Source organism: Acomys minous (assembly GCF_964271855.1).
Source record: "Acomys minous genome assembly, chromosome: 3".
Classification (NCBI taxonomy): Eukaryota; Metazoa; Chordata; class Mammalia; order Rodentia; family Muridae; genus Acomys; species Acomys minous.
This window is the reverse complement of record NC_140485.1, coordinates 93,501,784-93,526,850: the sequence shown is the minus strand read 5'-3', so window position 1 is coordinate 93,526,850 and position 25,067 is coordinate 93,501,784. Positions and strand designations below refer to the sequence as shown.

The 25,067-nt window shown below is 48.2% G+C and overlaps 1 protein-coding gene across 1 annotated transcript; it reads right to left on the bottom strand.

Moving 5' to 3' along the window:
• Positions 1-9,141: 9,141 nt before the first annotated feature.
• MTRES1 (mitochondrial transcription rescue factor 1) lies at positions 9,142-23,534 on the bottom strand. Its single transcript, XM_084774456.1, has 4 exons — positions 23,429-23,534; positions 17,777-18,258; positions 13,992-14,064; positions 9,142-9,406 (listed from the first exon to the last, which is right to left on the bottom strand). Exons 2-4 carry the CDS (start codon positions 18,244-18,246, stop codon positions 9,227-9,229), a joined length of 723 nt encoding a protein of 240 aa, XP_084630582.1. The 5' UTR covers positions 18,247-18,258; positions 23,429-23,534; the 3' UTR covers positions 9,142-9,226.
• Between the last annotated feature and the right edge of the window lie 1,533 nt (positions 23,535-25,067).

The window sequence follows — 25,067 nt, the reverse complement described above, 5'->3', positions numbered from 1 at the left end:
TGTCGTCTCTTAACAGTTCATTTCTTTAGGGCCTTGGCCACTTAGAGTGTGTCTCGATCTGTCTGTGTACTTTCCTCTCAGAGAACATGCGCGTTTGGGAACCACAGTGCCTGGATGTCAGGTACAGCTCACAGGGTTTCCGTTTGGCCACCAATGAGTGACAGAACTTACCAGATAAATCTTCCGGTCCTACTTGTGCACAGACCACAAAAGGGGACACTCATCTGACATTTCTCACCCTCCTGGCCTGGTGCCAGTGCTGTCTACACCAACCAGCAGAGCTCCACTTCCTTTGACCCCAGTTTTCCTCCCTGTGTTGTACAGTATGTGGGTTCCCCAATCCAGCCTGATGACAGAAAGATGCATGTTTTCCTTTGGCTGATTAAAACTCGGTAACCTTTTAAAAGGTAGCGTGTATCAGGCTGGGGAGGTGGCTTACTGTTCTCAAGGGGCTGGAGAGATGGATCAGGACCTAAGAGCACTGGCTGCTCTTCCAGAGGACACAGGTTCAAGCCCCAGTACCCACATGGCAGCTCACACCGTCTGTACGTCCAGTTCCAAGGGATCCAGCATCCTCTTCTGACCTCCTTGGCTACCAGGAGCACACATGATGCGCAGATGTGCTTGTAGGCAAAACACCCGTACACATAAAAAAAATAAGACATGCTCTGTCATGCGTGGGGGGCAAAAGAGTTGAATTAAGTGGTTCTTCTATTGCATGCTTTGTAACAGCCTTAGTTTAGAAAGGTTGCCTTTTTTAAAAAAGATTTATTTTTTTTGTTATGTATACAGCACTCTGTGTGTACTTCTACACGCCAGAAGAGGATATTAGAACACATTATAGATGGTTGTGAGCCACCATGTGGTTGCTGGGAATTGAACTCAAGATCTCCGGAAGAGCAAGCAGTGCTCTTAACCACTGAGCCATTTCTCCAGCCCCAGAAAGGTTGTCTTGACAGGTGGTTAGAGACAACTTTCCATAGACGTCAGCATCATAATGGCTTTGGGAGTTTTTTGGTGTCTGAGACAGACTGGCTTGGAATACACCAAAATCGGCTGGCTTCAAACACAAAGCTAGCTCTTCCTACCCAAGTATTGAGATTAAAATGTGCATCAGTGGGGCTGTAGAGATGGCTCAGCAGTTAAGACGACTGGCTGCTCTTCCAGAGACCCCAGGTTCAATTCCCAGCACCACATGGTGGCTCGCAACCCTGAAGCTCCTGTCCCAGAGGATTGATCCAATACCATCTTCTGACCCCTGTAGATACACACAGTAAATATTAAAAATAAAATATGTAGTTGGTGTCACACACCTTTAATCCCAGCACTCAAGAGGCAGGCAGATAGCTGTGAGTTCGAGGCCAGCCTGGTCTACAAAGTGAGACTAGGACAGCCAAAGCTACACAGAGAAACCCTGCCTCGAAAAACTGAAAGAAAAAGAAAAAAATGTGCATCCAATGGCCTTGTGTGTGGACACATACAGTGAGTGGATGAATAGACCTCTGTGGACACACAATAAAGATGTGCACTGCCATCCTGCTGATTTTACTAAGACAGGGTCCTGTACGCCACATGTTGATACAGCAGAGGGTGAGCTGTATCCTTGCCTCATCTCCAGAGTGCCAGGAGTACAGGCAGGTGTAGCTGCTGGTAGTGCAGGCCCTTAATCCCAGCTCTTCGGAGGCAGAGACAGGCGGGTTACACAGAAGACAGCCAGTGCTACACAGAGAAACCCTGTCTCAGGGGGGAAAAATTGGCTTAATTTTCATTCCCAGATTTGGAAATTTGGTTCCATAAAATAGGATAAATGTTGACATGAATTGAGCAGAGGAAGTCAATTTTAGAGTCAGGGCAAGGCTGAAGAAATCAGAAAACGGAAGACTGTGCACCCATGAGGAGCTTGAAATGGTGGCTCCATCTGTAAGCTCGGCAATGCAGCTAGGGCTAGAGTGCTGCTGAGAGTTTAAGGCCTCAAAAAAAGACCAACGAATCCAGTAAGAGGTCTTGCTGCCTCTAGAGAGGTCCATCCAGTCAGCAAATGTCCTGGGAGGGCCAGGACTCCTGGGCCTGCTCCATAACTCACTGCCTCCAAGTGCTGCTAGTTAAGCAGCCCATTTCAGCTGGCGGGAAGGTGCCGGAACCCGACAGGTCTTCCCTGAAGCTGATTTGCAAGACGTGGCAGGCTGGGCCTTGGCACTGCAGAAGGCAGCCTGGCTTTTGCAGGTGGACGGGAGCTGGGCCTTGGCCTGAGGCACAGCAGCAAGACTGCATGCTCTGCACCCCCCCCATCCCCCACCCCCATAAAGAGTTTCCATCCTTGCTTTTGACGAGATGAAATCGTAGTGCTGGCGCTGCTAAGTGTGTGGAGAGACGTACACTTCAGTCTGTATAAGCCTGTGGCCATTGCTGTTAACACTGATCGCATTGCTCAAAGCTGGTCACTGTATTTCAGCCTTTGATTTCTCTGCTTGAGAATCAAAAACTAAGGGGTTTTCCCTGTGACCCCAAAGCACTTTTGTTTTGTTTTGTTTTTCTCAAGACATGGTTTCTCTGTGTAGCCCTGGCTGTCCTGGAGCTCCCTCTGTAGACCAGGCTGGCCTAGAATTTAGAGCTCTGCCTGCTTCTGCCTCCTGGGTGCTGAGATTAAACAAGTGCACCATTGTCTGGCAGCATCTTTTTTTTTTTTTTTTAAGACTGCATTTTATGGCGGGCGTGGGGGCACAGCCCTTTAATCCCAGCACTTGGGAGGCAGAGGCAGGTGGATCACTGTGAGTTCGAGGCCAGCCTGGTCTACAAAATGAGTCTAGGACAGCCAAAGCTGTTACACAGAGAAACTCTGTTGGGGGGGGGGGGGAAGAAAAGAAAAAAGAAAGAAAAGTGTTGTTTGCCCTGGCCACAATCTTTCACGCTCACTTGTCTACCTTAGGGAGACTTAAGTCTCAGTGTATTGGCACAGGCCTGTGCACACTAAGATCATGGGAGGCTGAAGCAGAGATTGTGGGTTAGAAAGTTAAAAAGGGGAAGGGGGGGCTGAGGGCAACTAAAGAGATTATACTGGAAAAAACAAGGGGGTGGAGGGGGGTGAAGAGAAAGAAAGCTGCCTAATGCCAGGGGCTGAGTAAGGCAGCTGAGATGGCTCAGTGGTTAAGAGCACTGACTGCTCTTAGAGAGGGCCTGAGTTCAATTCCCAGAACCCACGTGGCAGCTCACAACTGCCTGTAACTTGAAGATCTGACACCCTCACAAAACAAACATGCAGGCGAAACACCAATGCACATAACAGAAAGATAAAAATAAACTATTAAAAAAAATAAAAGGCAATGTGTCTTACAACACCTTGGAGAGGTGCTCCTGGGAAGGCGGCCAACACATTCTTTTTTTTTTTTTTTTGGTTTTTTGAGACAGAGTTTCCCTGGGAAACAGAGTCATTCTAAAGGACAAAGGCAGCCTTATGTTAACTGTGGTGTTGGGAAGTGGGTACAGTTGGGACAAGGTCCCTCTGAAGGTAAGCTGGTGAAATATGGTGGGGGCACTTTGGGGCAATGGTGCAAAGCAATGGATTAGATAGGCCTAGCTTAAGGCACGGGGGGGGGGGGGAAGAAAATATGTGATGAGATATATAATAAAGCTTTTGGGCTGGAGGGATGGCTTAGTGGTTAAGAGCACTGTCTGCTCTTCCAAAGGACCCGGGTTCAATTCCCGGCAACCACATGGCAGCTCACAACTGTCCGTAACTCCAAGATCTGACACCCTCACATCAAATGCACATAAATTAAAATTAAATATAAATATTTTTTAAAAAAGCTTTCATGAAATTCCTTTAAGCAAAACAGTGGAAAAATGCATCCAGGCAAAATGATATCATTAAACACAAGTGAAATGATTGCCTGAGTAGGAGAGGAAGGCGGGGAAATGAGTATCGAAGGGTGGGGGAAGAGCGGGGAGAGGAGAGAGCCATGGTGCTTTAAAGGAAACCCTCTCAAAAAAAAAGAAAGAAAGAAAGAAACCCTCTCATGGGTGTTGGTAAATGTTGACCAGCTGAGGGGAGTAACAAACCCTGATCTGCAGTGTTCGCTGATTTCCAAAAGCTACTCCGTGCCTGACTCGAGCTAGCTACGTGACTTGAACTGCGAGAGTCCTGCTTTCCTGGCAGCGCAATGGTCCATCGCTGCTCCCCCAAGACCATCACGCAGGTGGGAATTCTCTGACTGTAAAGCTAACCTTCAGGGAGCCAAGGTAAGGCAGACTTCCCTTTCCTTGCTCAGTACACTTTAGGTATATTCATGAACATCAGCTCAACTGATACGTTTTGTAGTTTCTTGAAAAACAGGTTTCCAGAGCCGGGCATGGGGGCACAGGCCTGTGATCCCAGCATTCAGAGAGGCAGAGGCAGGTGGGTCTTGGTGAGTTCAAGGCCAGCCTGGTCTACAAAGGGAGTCCAGGAGAGCCAGAGTTTCACAGAGAAACCCTGTCTGGAAAGAAAGAAAAATAGATTTCCAAGCATGGTGACACACACCTTTAATCCCAGCATGTGGGCAGAGGCAGGTGGGTCTTTGTGACTGCAAGGCTGGCTTGCTCCTGTCCATTTAGAGCTCAGGACTTTATAATGAAATCCTGTCGTACAAAAACAATCTTGGAGTCTGGGGAGACGCTCAGCGGTTCAGAGCACTGGCTGCTCTTCCAGAATACCTGGGTTCAATTCCCAGGAACCACATGGCAGCTCCCTGCAGTTCCAGCAGATCTGACAAGACAAACAGGCAAAAGGCCAATGCACACGAAATAAACATTAAAACCCTGTCTTGAAAAAAACCAAACCAAAATAAAAATAAATAAATAAATAGACATAAATTGAAAAAACAAAACAAGCCGTGAGCAGTGGAGCAGTCCAGTAATCCCAGCACTCCAGGAGGCAGAGGCAGGTGGATCTCTATGAGTTCAAGGCCAGCCAGAGTGTTCCAGGACAGCCAAGAGAAAAAACCCTGTCTCAAAACAAACAAACAGACAAACAAAATGAATAGTTACCTCTCTAGCTTAGATGGCCGGGGATTTCAGTTGACATGCTGTTTCCTGGATGCCTCTTCGCTAAAAGTGACCTCAAACCATTCATCCTTTGAACTCAGCAGATGTATACCAGAAGAACTCTCCCAAGAAAGCAGGATTTATTTACTGTAACTATTTAGTTTTCTTTTTTTCCCTCCATGTCGCCATGTAACTCCAAACTCTTCTTTTTTTTTTTTAAGATTTATTTATTTATTATTATGTACACAGTGCTCTGTCTGCATGTACACCTACAGGCCTGAAGAGGGCATCAGATTACATTACAGATGGTTGTGAGCCACCATGTGGTTGCTGGGAATTGAACTCAGGACCTCTGCAAGAGCAGGCAGTGCTCTTCACCACTGAGCCATCTCTCCAGCCCCAAACTCTTTTTTTTTGTTGTTGTTTTGTTTTGTTTTTTTGAGACAGGGTTTCTCTGTGTAGCCTTGGCTGTCCTGGACTCATTTTGTAGACCAGGCTGGCCTCGAACTCACAGTGATCCGCCTGCCTCCGCCTTCCAAGTGCTGGGATTAAAGGTGTGCGCCACCACGCCCGGCTGTACCTCCAAACTCTTGATCCTCCTGCTTCTACCAGTCAAGTGCTGGGATGCACCACTATATGTAGCCAAGCAATATATTTAACATGTCTCCCCCTCGGTCATCCTGTATAGAAACACAGAACAGGATCTTCCAGGCTTAGCACGGCTGACACGCTGCTCTGTTGGACCATCCTTGGCTGTAAAAAATACCAGTTATTGCCAAATGCCCCCAGGGAGAGTGGGCAAGTCGCCCCGAGTCAAGAACCACTGCACTGGAGTATGTCCAGAGGTTGTCTTTGATCAAGTCATTATGTTGGTCACATTTTTACTGGGGATGCTTTGCCAGGACCACATTAAAAGGCCGATGATGCTGAGCTCCAGAAATGGGTAAGCTGCCACAGTGGCATGGGTCGTCATGAGCTGCCCTTAAGTGTCGGCAGCTAGTTTTTCATGAATATGTTCCCGTCCCTCGCACACTAGGCAGTTCTTGAGAGATCAGTCTTTTGCCACAGGCTATGAACAAACCAACGTCATCTGTGATCAGATATCTTCTTAGTTTGATTTTTTTTCCTAAAATTTTTCAAGTTATTTTTATGTTTTTATTATTAAATATGATATTTAAGTATTAAATATGAACATTTAATTATAATTAAGTGCTCATTGTGAGCATGGGCAGTTTGAGTGCCCACAGAGGCAGTTGGATCCCCTGGAGCTAGAATTTGAGGCAATTTTGAGCCACCTGATAAGGATGCTGGGAAGTGAACTCAGGTCCTCCCGAGAGTACAACAGGGTCCTGACCACTGAGCCACCTCTCTGGCCCTTGGTTTGACTTTTGTTTTGAGACAGGGTCTCACTTATGTAGACTAGGCTGGTCTTGAACTCACAGAGATCCACCTGTCTCTGTCTCATGAATGCTGCGATTAAAGGCGTGTGCCACTAGGCCCAGCCCTAAATTTGATTTTCAAAAATAGTAGTTGGGAATGGATTTGACCTGCCAAGCAGGTTAAGTGAGATACCAATTGCTAATGACCTTTTGAATGGCCAGCTCTGTGCCACCTAAGGTGGCGCACATCTGTAATCCCAGCACTTAGACGGCTGAGGCAGAAAGACCTTACGAGGAAGGCTAGCCTCAGTTACAGAGTGAAGCCCCCCCCAACAAAAGGCAAAGGCTTTTTTTCTGCTTTCACGTTGTCCTGTCCTGATTCTCCTTTGTCCAGGAAGAAGTGTGAGATGCAGAGGTGAGGTAACTCTGTGGTCACACCTTACCTGACAACAGAGTGGGTCTAGAACTCAGTACCTCACGTACTGTTGGGATGCTTACATACTCTCACTGTCCAAGGCCTCTCAAGTGCAGAGGCTGAGGAAGAGGAAAAAGGGGAGAGATATATAACTAAGTTATAATTTGTCACTACCTCACATGGAAATATTTTTTAATCATGATTTGAAAGCTAAAATAGCAAGTGATGAAAACACTTGTACTTTTTTATTTTTGGTTTTTCAAGACAGGGTTTTGCTGTGTAGCCTTGGCTGTCCTGGACTTGTAGAACAGGCTGGCCTCGAACTCACAGAGATCTATCTACCTGCCTCTGTCTCTTAAGTGCTGGGATTAAAGGTATGAGCCACCATGCCCTGCTAACCCTTGTACTTTTACACAGTATTTGTTATTTATTTCTGAGAGTTTAAGTTTTCCAAATATTTTAACTTTAATTTTTATTTTTTTTTTGAGACAAGGTCTTTTTGGGTAGCCCTGGCTGGCCTTGAGCTCAGAGAGATCCAGCTGCCTCTGCCTTCCAAGGGCTAGAATTAAATTTATGCAAAACTACACTTAGTTTTAAAACTTTTTTTTTTCCAAGACTGAATTTCTCTGTGTAAGCTTGGCTGTCCTAGACTTGCTTTGTAGACCAGGCTGGCTTTGAACTCAGAAATCCACCTGCCTCTGCCTTCCAAATGCTGAGTATAAAGGCTTTAAAACTTTAAGATTTACTTATTATTTTATGCATGCCATTGTTTTGCCTGTATCAATGTCTATGTGAGGATTTCAGTTCCCCTAGAACTGAAGTTGCAGACAGGTGTGAGCTGCCATGTGAGGCTGGGAATTGAACCCAGGTCCTCTGGAAGAACAGCCAGTGATCCTAACTGCTGAGCCATCTCTCCAGCCCCCCTCCCCCTTTTTTTTTTAAATAAATGATTTATTGAATTTTATTTTGTACATTGGTATGAGGATATCAGACCTCTAAATTTAAAAAGTTAGCTAATTGGGGGTGTGCCTTAGCATATGTGTGGTGGCCGGAGGACAAATTTTGGAGTTGGTTATCTCCTACCATGTGGGTCTCTGGGATTGAATTCAGGTCACCAGGCTTATGTAATAGGCCGGCAAGTGCCTTTACACATCGAGGCATCTCTCTGGCCCTCGAAAGTTTAAAATTTCAAAGATAAATCTTCCTGGGTTTGCTGGGCGTGGTGGCACGCACCTTTAATCCCAGCACTGAGGAGGCAGAGGCATGCAGATCTTTGTGAGTTCCAGGCCAGCCTGGTCTACAAAGTGAGTCCAGGCTATGGGAAATATTTAAATGGACACACCAAAGCCGGGCATGGTGCTACATGTCCAGTCTACCATCCTTACTCTTTTTAAAAAAATATTTTATTTATTTTTAATTTATGTGCATTGGTGTGAGGGTGTCAGAGCTTGGAGTTACAGTTGTAAGCTGCCATGTGGGTGCTGGGAATTGAACCCGGGTCCTTTAGGAGGAGCAGGCAGTGCTCTTAACCACTGAGCCATCTCTCCAGCCCCATCCTTACTCTTGAGTTAGAAGTAGGGCCAGCAATTCAAGGCCAGCCTGGGTTATTGCGGACTGTCTCAAGAAATGAAACAAGCCAGGTATGGTGGTGCCTGTCTTTATTTAATGCTAGTAGTCAGGAGGCAGGGGCAGGGGGGTCTTGGTGATTTTAAGGCTAGTCAAAGTTATATAGTGACACCCCTGTGTGTGGCTTGAATAGGTGTGGCCCCCATAGACTCCTGTTTGAATGCTTGGCTAAGGGATTGGCATTAGTAGAAGGAATTGTGCCACCGTGGGGGTGGGCTTAAAATCTCCTATGCTTAAGCTCTGCCTAGGGTGGCACGTAGTCCCCTTCTGTTGCCTGTGGATTCAGATGGAGAGCTCTCGGCTCCTCCAGCCCCATGTCCGTCTGCACGCCACCATGCTTCCTGCCATGACGATGGACTAAACCTCTGAAACTGTAAAGCAGTCCCAATTAAATGCTTTTCTTTATAAGAGCTGCTGTGGTCATGGTGTCTCTTCACAACAATAAAACCCTAAGACACACTGCCTAACAAAAACAAAACAAAAACCAACAATAAAGCAAAACCCCACAAAAAACCAAGGCCAATTTATTTTACAGTGACTCCTGAGGTAGTTAATACAGGAGATGGCAGGCAGGCTCTAGCGTCCTCTCTGGCCTGGTCTGCACAGGTCATGGGGGCTCTCACAATGCCAGGGCTCAGGGAGCACCAGCCCAGCCCAAGAGGGAAACCCACAGATCCCAGCTTCCACAAAAGGCTCCAGTGATTGCACAGGTGACACGACAACTTTATTTCAGTAAGAATGTCCTTTTATGCTGCGCCTTCTCTACAACCATGTGTAGAAGTGGCGTTCATTTAGATGTGGTCTTCTTGGGCAGCTTTAAGTTCTTCCACCGTCGCAACACCACTCGGTACCTGTCACTTTCCGTCTTCTCCTCATAGACGCTTTTCAGGAGAATGCGCATCACCACCTCAGTTCCTGTCTCTTTGTTCTCTCCAGTGACGAGGTCTAGTGTATCTCCCACCTTCACCTGAGAATACAAGGGAAACAACCTTTACTCCAGCTGGGAGACTTAGGCCAAGTCAAACAGCCCTGCTTTGTTCTAATGTGGTGGCTGCCGCACAGGCAGAGCAAGAGAGAAGAGGGAGCCTAGGTCTGAACTGCACTGCATGGTGAGCGTATAGGAGGCAGCAGAAAGCTTGGGGGCCTGACGCCAGCCAGCAGCTTCCTTCTGATAGAGATGACTGGCCTATTGGATGACCTAGGTTGAGAAGATCATGTCACAAGTGTTTGAACGAATCTGTTTGGGGAACATTGGTAAACACAGAAAAGCAGGGCACAGCCTAAGCAAGGATGTGCAAAAGAAAGCACTAGATGTGCCAGGAAGAAAATCGGCACTGATTTTTAACCCAGGTGACCCTTCTAAAATGGGACGGTAGAGTTTGTTAGCCATCAGTCGCTATGGAGCAAGGGTTGGCTGTCCTGGGAGAGATATCAGCTTCAGGCCATGAAAATGAGGGAGGGCTGGCTAGAGGGGCCGAGGTCAAACTGATCTTCGCAGAGGGCTTGTGGCTAGAGCTTGCCGACCCACACCCTGGAGCAGCCATGCTACCCCCAGGGCCCACTTTGTCCAGTGCATGGAAACACCGGCAGATACCTGCTCCAAGCAGCTCAGGACATTAAGAGAATCCTGCCAGGAACTCGGGAGGGGCTAAACTCACCCTGGCTGCATGCTGTTGTTTCTGCCAAACTAAAGGGTGAATGACTGCTTCTATTGGCTTAAAGCCACTTATATGTGGACCACTATTGAAGGTCCTGGAGAGATGGCTCGGTGGTTAACTGCATTTCCAGAGGATATGATACTCTTGTCTATCCTCCATGGGCACCAGGTACACACATGGTACACAGACATACAAGTGGACAAAATACCCATCACTTCAAAAAGAATTAAGCAAGCATCCCCTTCCATAAAAAAATACACAGCTTAGAAAACGGCACATTTCATTCAAAATCACTTAAGTTTTTAAGATTTGTTTTATGTATGAGCATTTTGCCTGTATGTATGTCTATGTGCCATGTGCATGCCTTGTGTCTTTTGAAGTCAGATAGCAGGGATCCCTTGGAAATGGGGTTACAGGCGTTTGTGAGCCACCATGTGGGTGCTGGGAATTGAATCTGGGTCCTTTAGAAGAGCAGCCAGTGCTCTTAGTAACCATCTCTTGAGCCCACACTTAAAAAATTTTGAAACTATGTGATTATTTTGGGGTGTGGGGCACATGTGTGTGCCAAGGCGTGTGAGGAAGCTGGAGGGTAACTGTGGCTAACGTCTTCAGTCATGTGGGTTCCAGGACAGAACTTAGGCTACTGGGCACCGCAGCAGGCACCTCTACCTGCTGAGCTATCGCAGCAGCCAAAATGGGCTGAAGCTGGGTAAGATTGCTCATGCCTGTGATCCCAGCTGAGGTAGGACGAAGGCTGGAGAGATGGCTCAGTGGTTAAGAGCACTGGCTGCTCTTCCAGAGGTCCTGAGTTCAATTCCCAGCACCCACATGGTGGCTCACAACTGTCTGTAACTCCAGTTTAAGAGGATCTTTGTAGGAGTGATCTTCTGGCTGGGCGTGGTGGCGCAAGCCTTTACTCCAAGCATTTGGGAAGCACAGGTAGGAAGATCTTTGTGAGTTCGAGGGCAGCCAAGGCTTGTTGCACAGAGAAACCCTGTCTCAAACAAACAAACAAACAAAAAGGAAGAACTCCAAGAAAGTCTAAGGGTGACTAGTTGGGTAAAGTAAGGAAAGCGGGTGGGGGGGGGCACAATACACAAGGGAGGTCATGGGGAGGTGAATACAATCAAAACACATCATATACATGTATGAAAATGCCATAATGAAATGTTATTATGAATAATTAGTATGTGCTAATAAAAATGTTTTTAAAAAAAGGAAAGGAAAAAAAGTGACCACATTCTTTCCTTCTAGGGCTCAAATAATGTTTCCTCTTAGCTCAGCTAACGCTGGGGAGGGGCGTTTAGCACAGCGGCGGTCAGTGCCCATGCCTGAGCTTCCCAGGCCCCCGTGCAGAGCAGGGAGCAGGGTCACACAGCACCCTGCACTCTGGACCCCGCCTAGTTTGCAGGACTCAGCAAACCTTTGCTCAGTGGCAGGTGGGGGGCGCGGCCTGACCCCTCAGGGCCTTCTGCTCAGCACTGGCTGCATGGAGCAGGCCAGGAGGCAAGCGTGCTTTATTCAGTCCCATCCAAGGCCTGGTCGGCTCAGACACAAAGCAAAACTGGCTGGGATTAGTGGCTGTTACAGATATCTACATTTCAAATCTCCCCTTAGCTGCAGTTTCTATGGCTACCAGGCCTCCTAGTAACCAGCCAGCCATACTGGCCTCTGCCTTTGCTGACCCTCAGGAGAAATCTGGAAAGCAGCCTACAACAGAACACCCAAGGCAGAATGAAGCAATTAGGCTGCAGTTAACAATACCTCAAAGCAACGGAGGAAAAAACAGGCTTACGGAGTTTGCAAATGAGGCTCTGGCAGGGGGCGTGGAGAAGGCAGCCCAGCTACAGTAGAAAGCAGAGAGCAGTGGAGAAGGCCCATCTGGAGCACTGGCTTTTGTGCAGCTCACTGACCAGTGGCTGACAGGTCATTCGGCACCTGCCAGCCTAAGGTCACCAGAACTCCCTGGCCTTGACTAGCAGTTGAAACAGGAATAGAGGCAGCCTCTGCACTTTCTGTGATATAGGTGGCATCACTGATGCCTACGAGCAAGGACTGAAAGAGTCTCCATGTCCACCAGTGCACAGACAACACAGTGATGCTCCTCATCCCAAGACAACACGAGGCAGTTCAGACTCCGCCCTAGGAGGCCTCTGAACATGAAAGGAAACTGAAAACTACCCTTCAAAACTGCCTCTTTGTTATGCCCTCAGTGCCAATAGCTTCTGTTTCTGAGCACAGGCCTCAGGTTTTAAGCCACCCTTTACCCCCGACAGGTATGGACTATCCCAGGATGGCCTCAAACTCACTCTATAGGAGGGAATGACCTGGAACTTCTGGCCCTTCTCCCTGCTCGGGTTTCTGTGATGCTGAGGGGCTAATTCCAGGGCTTCTTTCACACCTCAGGCAAGCACTCTACCAGATGAGCTACATCCCTAGTCCAGCTTTCAAACTTTTAAAGATGTCTTATATCTTTGTTATTTTGTTAAGTGATAATCTCATGGTTAAAACCACAACAGAACATCCTTTATCCCCGCACTCAGGCAGGCTAGCTTGGTCTACATGAGTTCCTGGCCAGCCAGGGTCATACTGCGAGACCCTGCTCAAACAACCAAAAACTCAGGGGGAGGGGGGCACGGTTCAGCACTTGTAGCAATGCCTGATGACCTGTTTGATCCCTGAAACCAGCATGGAGGGAGGAATGAGCCCACTCCTTCAAATTGTCCTCTAGCCTCCACATCCACGCCCCACATTTCGTATCCTTGAACTAGCCAGAAAATAAAAGGCAGGAAGGGAGTGCATACCGGAGCTGGAGAGTCGGCTCAGCTCTCAGCAGCTCGTGTTACCCTTGCAGAAACTTGCCTCGGTTCCCAGCACTCACACACACAAAAACCATTCTTTTTTGTTGTTGTTTTTCGAGATAGGGTTTCTCTGTAGCCCTTCACTATCCTGGAGTCCCTTTGTAGACCAGGCTGGTCTCCAACTCACATAGATCTGCCTGCTTCTGCCTCCCGAGTGCTGGGATTAAAGGCGTGCACCACCACTGCCCAACTCACAACCATTCTTAATTTCAGTTCTGGGATTCTGGAAGACCTGATACCCTCCTTCTGGCCTCTGTGGGTACCAGGCACACACATTATGCACATACATATATGTAGGCAAAACACATATTCATAAAATTAAAAAAAATTCAAAGTATAAAAGGCATGAAGAAAATTAATACAGGGGCTGGAGAGGAGGCCCTGGCTGATGTGTGACTCATGATGTTCTGGCCTCAGACTTAACAGTGCTGGGATGACAAGGGCACAACTCAAATCCCCTTTCTCCCATAGACTTCTTCCAATTTTGTAGTGTTGATATTGACTTGTCAGACCTTTTGTTTTGTTTCCGAGACAGGGTTTCTCTGTGTAGCCTTGGCTCTTCTGGACTCACTTTGTAGACCAAGCTGGCCTCGAACTCACAGGGATCCACCTGCCTCTGCCTCCTGAGTGCTGGGATTGAAGGAGTGTGCTACCAGCGCCTGGCCAGACTTTTTTTTTTTTGGCTAGCTACTCATCAGGAAGCAGACAGTCCCAGCAAGAACTTCTGCTGAAGTGAACGGAATGAAACATCTGCTCAGTGACAGGGCTCAGTCAAACCTTTCTTTGTCATCTACCTGCCATGATCCACAGGGCTGACTCTAGCCCTAGCAGTCTGAGTCAGGACAGCTGGCGTCCTGTGGGTGGCTGACTCCAAAGGCTTCTTACTCCTAAGTCATGAAGGCTGAGAAGCAGCAGTGGCCCACAAATGACTCACACCAGCATGACCAGGACCTCAGAGAGGGCCCATGGGGGTTTGGGACAGCACCGACTGGAAAGCAACAGCAGGGCCATGCGGCTGTCATTTCAGGCTCACCGTTCTGCTTTTCTTCCATAATTTCTCCCCGTTCAGTCTGAGTTCACCTTTGTAGAACGCATCTTCTACTTTGCTAGTAAAAAGAAAAAAAAAAGCCTTGAAACAGAAATACATCCAACAGTTACACAGCTCTGAGAACAACAGTGACTCTTGGTACTTACTTAGGACCTCCTCAGTGGGTCCCCATAAGAAACCTGCACTTTTGGGGGGAAATTTGAGACAGAGTGAAAGTGGCAGTCACCTATCTCATCTAAACCAGGGGGACCAAGGGGCGTTTCAGATCCTGAAAGGCTTGCTGGTACTCAGGCCACTGGGGTTTTAGAAGCAACTGCACGGCAGTAGCTCAGTGAGTTACAACGCTCAGAATGAGTGTGTGCTTCCTGCCCCTTGGCTACCTGCTCTGCACTGAGAAAAAACAGGCGCCACACACACGGAGAGGCCCGTGTGCACTGAGGTGGAGTAATTCCCATCTGACAGCGTTCACTTCTGACTTTAAACCCCTGCTGACCAGACTGGAGGAACACACAGACACGACCTTTCCTTCTGGTGACCTGAGTCCACATGACTAACATCAGGCTCGCCTTAACAAAGGCAGTGACCACTCTTCTGGGACAGTAGGCCCTAGAGGAGTGAGTCGGACGTTAAGACAGCGACTAGCAATCCTGATCAGGATGCTGTAAATTGTGCCTACTGTCTTTATGTTCCATGGACTTAAACAAATTAAAATACACAATTAACGATGTCATAAAGATACACAGGAAATCTTGATTTTGCTACCACAACTCAACTCAGAGATCTGCCTGCCTCTCCCCAACTTGTGCTGAGATTAAAAGCGTGAGCCACCACAGCCAGCTCCCCACCCTTTCCCTACTACAGTTCTCACCCAGGGTGGGTACACGCCGTCAATGGCTGCTGAAAGAATGACGAGGCAACCGGGTGTGGCGGTGCAGGCCTTGAGTCCTAGCACTCAGGGAGGCAGAGGCAGGAGGATTGATGTGACTTTAAGGCCAGCCTGGTCTGGTCTACAGAATGAGTCTAGGGTATCTAGGACAGTCAAGGCTACACAGAGAAAGCCTGTCTTAAAAAAACAAAACAAAACAAAAAACAAAAAACAAAACAAAACAAAACAAAAAAACCAGGACCTCCTGGGCAGTGAGTCACTTCCAGAACACATCTAATGGAGAGAATGACTGTACTAACGACATGTCAAAATGCACACTCCAACTTCTGCACACTGCAAGTGACCCAGTGTTTGTACCAGTAAAACACAGAGCGCATGCTACACACCAGGCCCAGTCACAGTGCTTTACACAGGCCTTGATCCCAGTTGCTCACACCTCGAATCCAGTACTCAGGAGGATTCCAGTGAGTTTGAGGCCCTCAGGGACTAAACTGTGAGTTCTGGGTCAGCGGGTGCTGGGGGAGGGTCCTGTGCACTGTATATTCAGACGCCCACTTCTGTGCCCTGAGATCTGGTCGCAGCCCCAGACATGAGTACTGTCATTTCTAATCTCTGGTCTCAATGTTGTGTAGGGTTCTTGATCATCTCTGATTGGTTAATAAAGCTGAAGAGCCAAGGACTGGACAGAGGAGACAGAGGGTGGGACTTTCCTTCCCAGTGAGGGGGTGGGGGTGGGTGTCTCAGGTAGGGACCAGAAAAAAGAGGAAAGAAGAGGAAAAGAGAAAAAGAAAAGCCATGGAGAGTTCAAGATGAGGACAGAGAATTAGACCAGAAGGCCAAGGCAAGACTGAGGTGGCAAGTAAAAGGACGTGTGGCTGGGAGGTGGGGACTAGCATAATTGGGTCAGCATAGGTGAACAGCTGCCCAGTTATAGAGCTTAAAGCTTGTTGAATAAATCTAATAGGGCTCTGTGTCATTACCTTACACATGGGCTATAGAGTGAGAATATGGCTTTAAAAGGTAAAAAGGGGGATGGGGGTGGGGCCGGCTGGAGAGATGGCTCAGCAGTTAAGAACACTGGCTGTTCTTCCAGAGGTCCTAGGTTCAATTCCTAGCAACCACATGTTGGCTCATAGGCAGAGGCAAATGGATCTCTGTAAGTTGGTGGCAAGCCTGGCGAACAAAGCGAATCCAGGACAGCCAAGGCTACACAAAGAAACCCTGCCTTGAAAAACCAAAAACCAATCAACCAACCAACCAAACATGTTGGCTCACAACCATCTATAATGGGATGTGATCTGATGCCCTCTTCTGGCATGCACCATATATGCACATAGAACACTCATACTTACCCCCCCCCCCAAAAAAAAAAGTAAAAAAGGGGGCTCTGAGATGAAAGAAAGGCACAGGTTCGAATGTACACAACTGCAAGGACAGAACTCCACAAAAACAATCTTCTGAGTCTACACGGTAGGGTGGGCACACCCCTGCCTGTCACACACAAACTTTTAATGCCCTGCTGTCTTGGACTCTCTTTGTAGACCAGGCTGGCCTCAAAGTCACAGAGATCCACCTGTCTCTGGCTCCCTAGTGCTGGGATTAAAGGTGTGAGCCACCACCATCTGGCTCATTTAATACATTTTTTAAAAGAACTAAAAAAGAATAAAAAAATTAAAAAATCATAGCCACTACCTTGTCCACTAGCTTCTTAGTCCTGTTTTACAGGAGGGAGACAGGTGCAGAGATTTCAGTAGCAGGCATAAGGTCCCTTACAAGTAGTCTGACACACTGTAGTCTGCCCCAAGACCAGCACTTTAGCTCAAGAGCCTGTGTAAAAAAATGCTGTGTGTGCTTGTGAGAACGCATGCCACAGTGAATGTCAGAGGGCAACCTCAGGAGCCACTAGGGAGCAGGGGACTCAGGTTGGTGCACCATATGCAAGCACCTCTACCCACTGGGCCACCCCACTGGCCCAGAACCTGCATTATTTTTTTTTTAAATGAGTGTGTGTATGTGTATGAATGAGTGGCTGAGGTACATGTGTACCATGGCACACGTGCCTGTGGACAATTTGTGGATCCCAGGAGTTGAACTCAGGTCACCAGGCTTGATGACGAGTGCTCCTCCAGTTGAGCTACCATGCTAGTCCCACAACTTGAGGGGCTTCTTGTTTTTGTGTTTTTTCCGAGACAGGGTTTCTCTGTGTAGCCGTGGCTGTCCTGGACTCACTTTTGTAGACCAAGCTGGCCTCGAACTCATAGCGATCCGAGTGCCTCTGCCTCCCAAGTGCTGGGATTAAAGGTGTGTGCCACCATGCCTGGCGTTGTTTTTGTTTTTTGTGTGTTCCTTGGCACTTCTGGAACTTGTTCTGTAGGCCAGGTTAGCCTCTAACTCAGAGATCTGCCCACCTCTGCCTCTGCCTCCCGAGTGCTGGGGTTAAACCCATGCGCCACCACCATCCAGCTAGAATCTACGCTTTCAACCATCGCCTCCTATTCCGCTTACTGATTCTTGGATGCACTTTCTCATACTGTGAGATATGGGAAATGCTAGGGACTTCTAGCTATGCATCTCTAATAGTGATCCCTTTCTCTTTAAGAAGTTGTTGCTAGGGATGGAGACATGCTTCCATGGTAGAACACTCTCCCACCACGGAGAAAAACACAAGTCTGTCATTAAGTCAAGGACTCACAGCACAGCCACAGTGTGCACACAGGACTAAGGCAGCCGTCAGTTCTCTCATCTGTGAAGAGATGTGACTGCATTAGGTTACAGTGCTGTCCTTTCCCTCTCTGGTCGTCATTCCTAGGAGAGGCTGAGTGCCCGGCGTGCACCCTTCCACCAGCCAGACAGGCTCATAGCGGCACGGGGCTCACATACTCACTTTCTCCCAATATCCAGGCCTGTCTTGAGGATGACGTCATAGCGGAAAGACTGTACTGCTTTTTCCAGGTCTTTGTAGTCCTTGACCACACCCGGCTCCTCCTCGAGCCCCTCTTCCGCCTCACTCCTCTCGGGGTGACTGCTTTCCTCGTCAGAGTCCTCTTCATCTGCATCTTTTTGCAGAGTCTTTTTAGTGGATTTTCTGGAGCTTATATTGCTTTTGAGTCGTACGGAAAATGGAAAAATATATTCTGGAGATACTAAGAGCTCTGGGAGTCGCAGAGAGAAAATGTTACGGAAAAGCGTTTTATAATTTGATGTGTTTAACTTGGTACTAGAAAAATATAAGTATCGATTCCAGGAAGCACAGAGTTGGTGTGAGGCTGTCCCGTGAAGCACGCCCCAGAGTCCGACCCAGGTGTCTGGCTTTCTGAGAGCACCAGTGAGCGCTCTGACAGCAGGCACGGCCATGCTGCACACCACCTGCAATGGAAAGCGGTTGAGCATAGGTCATAGGTGCGGTGCTGCATCATGCTGAGCACACAAGCACGAACACCCCACGAGCGCTGTACGACTAGCCGTGCACTCCCAAGTCGAGTGCAAGGCTCGGTCGGTCCACTCAGGCCGAGGCCGAGCACGCTATGGTGAGCTTTCCAGCGGCAATCCAGATACTTGCTCATGGGACTGTCTCAGGGGTCCAGTGAGTCACAGAAACAGTGAAAATACTGATTTTGCTCTTCTTTCTCACCCTAAATAGTTCTGGAACAGTAGTTGTTACTAGTTTGTTAATAGGAAAAAAGAAAACTACATTTAATCCCAGCACTCAGGTAGGGCACAGAAGCAGGCAGACCTCTAAGTTCCAGGGCAGCCTGGCCTCCAGAGCAGCACATTCCAAGACATCAAGGGCTACACAGAGAAACCCTGTCTGAAAAAAAATCCATAAAACCCGGATGAATCTCTCCACCTTATTTCAACTCTAGATCCCTAGGGCTAGGAAGGAACAAGGCTACACAGAAAAACTGTGTCTCTAGAACAAAAAGGAGGAGAGAAAAGAGTGGAGGAGGGGCTCCAGGCTCCAGCCCATAGTCAAGGCAGTCATTTCTGGACATGCCAGACAGCAATCAAATCCTAGTTAGCACAAACGCAACAGAAACCACCCCACTACAGCGGTGGCGGACCTCCCAGCACAACAGAATGGGAAATTCACTCATGCATACACCTGTCTGTCATTCATTTAGCTATCTATCACTTATTTATTTATTTATTTATTTATTTATTTATTTATTTATTTGAGACAAGGTCTCTCTACATAGTCTGGAACTTACTACATAGACCAAGCCGCAAACTCAGAGATCCACCTACCTCTGTCTGTCTGTCTCTTTCTTTCTTTTCTTAAATTTTTTTTTAAAAAGATTTATTTATTGTTATGTATACAGAGTTCTGCCTGCATGTACACCTGGTAGGCCAGAAGAGGGCATCAAACCACATTACAGATGCTTGGTGGTTGCTGGGAATTGAACTCAGGACCTTTGGAAGAGCAGGTGATGCTCTTGGCCACTGAGCCATCTCTCCAGCCCCATCCCACTGCCCCCCCCCACACTTTGTTTTTTTGAGAAAGGATTTCTCTGTGTGTGGCCTTGACTGTCCTGGACTCACTTTGTAGACCAGGCTGGGCTCAAACTTACAGAGATCTCCTCTGCCTCCCGAGTGCTGGGGATAAAGGCGTGCGCCACCACGCTTGGTTTTACCTCTGACTCTTGAGTGAGAGGCAGATCAAAGGCATGTGCGTTGACATCAGGCAAAGATGGTTTTTTAAAATAAAATTTAGAAAAATGCTTATTTATTATGTATACAATGCACATTAGATCACATTATAGATGGCTGTGAGCCACCATGTGGTTGCTGGGAATTGAACTCAGGACCTCTGAAAGAGCAGTCAGTGCTCTTACCACTGAGCCACCTCTCCAGCCCCCAAGATGTTTTTAAAAGACCACGATTTGCTAATAAGAGGAGGGATTTTAGCCCGGTATGGTGACTACACACAGAGAAACCCTGTCTTGTAGCCAAAGAGAATGAGAGAGACCGGGGTTGGGGTGGAGGTGATCTCACAAGCTTAAATAAAGACACATTAACACTTGAAAAACTCTTCAGGAATTCTCCTCACTCATATTTTGAGTCTGAGGCTCACTTCCTTTATTTCAAGGTTATAATTTAGGACTGATTTATGATAATAAGCCTTATGAGTTCCCTTCCTAACCTCCATTTCCAAAGCTGATAGCAACTGTCTGCAGCTCACAGAAAACACACAGACGCTACTACTAACGACCTACGGTTGAGACCGGGAGACTAAGCAAACAGCACAGGCTCATCCCTTACTCCACTGTTCTTGGAATCCCAACCCAAACCCTGCAGGACTGGGCTGCTTGTCCTTTATGCACTGTCAAAGGGACAGCGAAGCAGAGCCAGCGGTGTTTGGTTTTTTAGAATTTTCTTTTCCTAGCTTTATTTATTTTATGTGTTAGTGTTTTGCCTATACATACGCATGTGTACCATGTGTGTGCCTGGTGCCCTCAGTGGTCCCCTGAAACAAGAGTTACAGATGGTTGCAAGCTACTACCGTGTGCTCGTTAGGAAGCCAACCCTAGTCCTCTGCAAGATCAAAGTGGTCCTTTGTTTGTTTTTGTTTTTTTGAGACAGGGTTTCTCTGTGTAGCCTTGGCTGTCCTGGAACTCTCTTTGTAGACCAGGCTGGCCTCGAACTCACAGCGATCCACCTGCCTCTGCTGGGATTAAAGGCATGAGCCACCTAGCCTCTTGCTTTGGTTTTGGGAACAGGGTCTCATACTGTAGCCCAGGCTGGCCTGGAACTCACTACATAGACCAGACTTGCCTCCAACCTATGAGTGACTCCCTTGCCTCCGCTTCTAGAACACTGTGCTGACAACCATGGGCCACCATAATTGGCAGAACTATATTTCAGTGTATTCCAAAGGAGACCTAACTAAAGAGAGAATTTTAATTCTATAGAATTAGAATAAAGGAAGAAGATTGTATATTTTTACACTGAGGATGTAGTCTAGTTTTAGACTGTCTGCCTAGCATGTACAAGGCTCTATTCTGGAGCCAGGAGTGGTGGCGCACACCTTTAGTCCCAGCACTCAGGAGGCAGAGGCAAGTGGATTGCTGTGAGTTCGAGGCCAGCCTGGCCTACTAAGTCCAGGACTGCCAAGGCTACACAGAGAAACCCTGTCTCGAAAAAGAAAACAGAACAAAAAAAAAGGTTCTTTCCTTGGTGTGGCCTCCTGCCTGTCCAACTCTTCTGCCACCTCCTACCATTTGTCCCTTTCCAGATTCTGGTAGCGGCACCAACAGGTCCTTTGCCACCCCCTCGATCTCTTTTTGCATGTACTCGGGGCTGGAGAGATGGCTCAGTGGTTAAGAGCACTGACTACTCTTCCAGAGCTCCTGAGTTCAATTCTCAGTAACCACATAGAGGCTCACAGCCATCTATAATGTGATATGATGCCCTCTTCTGGCCTGCAGGTAGAGCACTGTATACATAATAATAAATAAATAAATATTTTAAAAAATATTTCATGTACTCGCCAGGTGCAGTGATGTTGGGAGGCACTCTGGGAAGGTGAAGCAGGCAGATCTCTGTGATTTCAAGGCCAGCCCATTCTACAAAGTGAGTCCAGGATAGCCAAGGCTACTGGTCTTAAAAATACGGAAATGATAGGATGTTATAAATAAAAGCATGGTTAAAAAAAAAAAAGTCATGTATTCCAGGCTGCTTCAAACTCACCATGCAGCAGAGGCTACCTGCCCACCCTTGAACATATTTTTCCCCTTTGGACTTCTTTGATCCTTGTGCCTCAGCCTCTAAAGGACGGGAATTACAGGCATGGGTTACTACCTTTGGCTTCTGTGGTTTTAAATCCTTACCAATTCCGCTCTTGTACACCTGTGCAGACTTAGCAGTAGACTGCTGGCAGGTCCCCACAGCCCCAAAGTCAGAGGAGTGAAACCGTAACCTGATGCGCGCCTGACACCTAACTTTTCTCCTGGAAGCCTGCCACAGTTGTGGAGGCCTTACACACTTCCTGCATTGTGCCACTGCAGACTTGTAGGTAACTCGAGGCCTGGTTTCCCTCCCTTTGCTTCATATACGCAGGCTGTGATCATGGCCACGGGCATGGCTATCTGCCGAGGCCGAGGTATCTTCTTTGTGAATCAACAGGACCACATGGGTGACTAAATGACAGGACCACATGGGTGACTGACAAGCTGCTCACAGGTACCCCAAAACAAACTCATGATCTCAGACTTGCTCCACCTAAGCCTTCTTTATCTCAGTGGCTTGAAACAAAAGCTAGCAGCTTTTCTTTCTTTTTTTTTTTTAAAGCAAGATTTTGTTATTGTGGCCCAGTTGTCCTTCAGATTACAACCCTCCTGCCTGAGGCGGATTGCTGTTGAGTTCGAGGCCAGTCTGGTCTACAAGGCGAGTACAGGACACTCAAGCCTATACAGAGAGACCCTATCTTGAAAGAAAGAAAGAAAGAAAGAAAGAAAGAAAGAAAGAAAGAAAGAAAGAAAGAAAGAAAGAAAAGGCTCAAATACCCACTCAGTGGGCCTGCCCGTTCCACTTCTATTCTATCTTGCCAACCAATCCCTCCCCCCACCCCAGGTCGGGGTTTCTCCGTGTTAGCCCTGGCTGTCCTGCACCCACTTTGTGGACCAGGCTGGCCTCGAACTCACAGCGCTTTGCCTGCCTCTGCCTCTCTCGAGTGCTGGGATTAAAGTCAGTGCCACCATGCCCCGCTCAACCAAGCCCTCTTATCACACAGGCTGCCACATACTTTACTGGATGCAGTTTGCCTGCACGTGCATACACCCAAAAGTAGACTTCTTCCTCCCTATTTTATTTTCCTTCACTTTTATCTCAAGCGCACAGAATAGTGCCTACTAACTAAATTGGAAAACTTTAGTTAGTTAGTGCAAGCCTGAAATTCCAGCATCTGGGAAAGAGGCAGGGGCTACCGTGTTCAAGGACAATCTTCATACGAAGTGATAGGATGCTAGGAAAGAAAGCCCATAAGGTTTGCTTCGGGTGAGATTTTTATAAAGCTATAGAATCTGCTAACGAAGGCTAAGACTGCCAAGAAGGGGCAGTGCATAGGATACAAAAGCAACGCTGCCCTTGACTGCACAAGGCTGGTAAGTGGATCTGCCTTCCCTAACTGCTCGCTAAGACCCAGGCCTGGGCTGCAGCTGGTTGAGGTCCGCTGCAGCTACGACAACTCTTCCCTTCTGCGGACGTCGGAGCCTGACTTCTACCCAAGGTCGGGGTTCCCCTGGAGCCCTCCCATCCCTCACCTCCCCAATCTCCCAAGGTCAAAGGAAGCCGGACACTCCCACGCCGTCCGGCCCCGGGTCAGTGTGTCTGCAACCAGATCGGGCCAAGCCCCGGGACGCACTGCCTGGGCCAGCTCAATTGCCACGGTCCCGGGGTTCGAGACGCCCCGAGGGCAGGCCCGACTCTGCGGAACCGGACGCACTCGCAGATCCGGCATGAGCGCTGCGGGGCAGAAGCTGGTCGCGGGCAAGTCACCCGGCCAGGGGCTGGGCCGGCGGGCCAGTAGGGGCGCACTCACCTGCACAGTCCGCCGGTCCCTCCCCGGACCGCGCCGACCTCAGGCGGGGGAGCCACCTCCGTCCCTGCCCCGCCACTTCCGCCCAAGCCTACGCGGCAAGAGCGGATCCCGAGGCTCACGCGAGCGCGGCGACGCCATCACAGCGACCCCTGCTGGAAGCGGCACTTTGGATGACCGCGCTGTGGAAGTCGGGGTGCTCGGGATGTGGGTTTGGGGAAAAGAGGGGGTGTGGGAGACCCATCCCAGGCCTGCTGAGCTTGTCGGCCAGTTCTAAAAGAGCTTGGTTTGAAAGCCTAGGTTCTTTCTCTGGAATAGCCGAAGCCTTGGACGTCTTTGCAAATTATAGATGTTGTCCCCAGAAAACTGTACCCCAGCATCACAGAATTTGGAATATGAGTTTAGAATATCTTTTCAAGTCCCAGTCCAGTGTTGATGGGGGTGTACCCCTGTAATCCCAGGACTTGGGAGATGGATGTGGGAAAGACAAGGGTTCAAAGTTTTCCTTGGGTACATTAACTATAAAGTTTGAGGCCAGGCTGAGCTACAAAGAAATAAACAGAAATATGAATAAAATGCCTAAAGCTGGGTATGGGCCCATCACTGGGGAAACGGAGGCAGAAAGATAAAGCTGTTAGACTGTCTTGGCTACAAAGCAAGTTCGAGGTCAGCCTGTATTACACTAAACCCTGTCTTAAAAAATCAATCCTTGACTCTGGTAAAGAATCAATTGAATCGCACCTTTCTGTCCAGTTTTCTTATAATGCAAGAAGTGATTGGACAGGGGTCAGGAGTCTGGGAAAACATGGCTTAGCATAATCAGTGGAAACAACCCTCTGGGAGGCAATGGGCTACAACCAAAGGACAGTGTGTTCCACCAAGTTTAAGCATATTTCATGTGTTTCATTTGTTTGTTTCTTTGTTGTTTTTATTTAATTAATTTTGTGTGGATGAGTGTTTTGCCTGCGTATGTGTGTGCACTACATGCCTAGTGCCCGGTGAGGCCAGAAGAGAGCATTGGATTTCCTGGGACTGGAGTTACAGATGGTTGTGTGCCACCGTGTGAGAGCTGATGGTTGTGTGCCACCGTGTGAGAGCTGATGGTTGTGTGCCACCGTGTGAGAGCTGATGGTTGTGTGCCACCGTGTGAGAGCTGATGGTTGTGTGCCACCGTGTGAGAGCTGATGGTTGTGTGCCACCGTGTGAGGGCTGATGGTTGTGTGCCACCGTGTGAGGGCTGATGGTTGTGTGCCACCGTGTGAGGGCTGATGGTTGTGTGCCACCGTGTGAGGGCTGATGGTTGTGTGCCACCGTGTGAGGGCTGATGGTTGTGTGCCACCGTGTGAGGGCTGATGGTTGTGTGCCACCGTGTGAGGGCTGATGGTTGTGTGCCACCGTGTGAGGGCTGATGGTTGTGTGCCACCGTGTGAGGGCTGGGGATGGAATCAGAACTCATCTGGAAGAGCAGCTAGCTCTCTTTAACTGCCGAGCCACCTCTCCAGGCCCAGGGGGTTCAGACATGTTGACATTAATGTTTGTGGGGATACATGCTCCATTAATCGAGAAATCGTCTCCCTTACTTTCTTTGTTTTCAGAAGTTTCCCTTCCACCTCTGTAAGCCGAGGCTCTGCTTCTCACCTTT

Coding starts and splice junctions, on each gene's coding strand:
- MTRES1 (XM_084774456.1), bottom strand. CDS start 18,246: ATGGCCGTGCCTGCTGTCAGAGCGCTCACTGGTGCTCTCAGAAAGCCA. Junction 14,065..17,776: donor GGCCTGGATATTGGGAGAAA/GTGAGTATGTGA, acceptor TCTTTTTACTAG/CAAAGTAGAAGATGCGTTCT. Junction 9,407..13,991: donor TATGGAAGAAAAGCAGAACG/GTGAGCCTGAAA, acceptor TTGTATTCTCAG/GTGAAGGTGGGAGATACACT.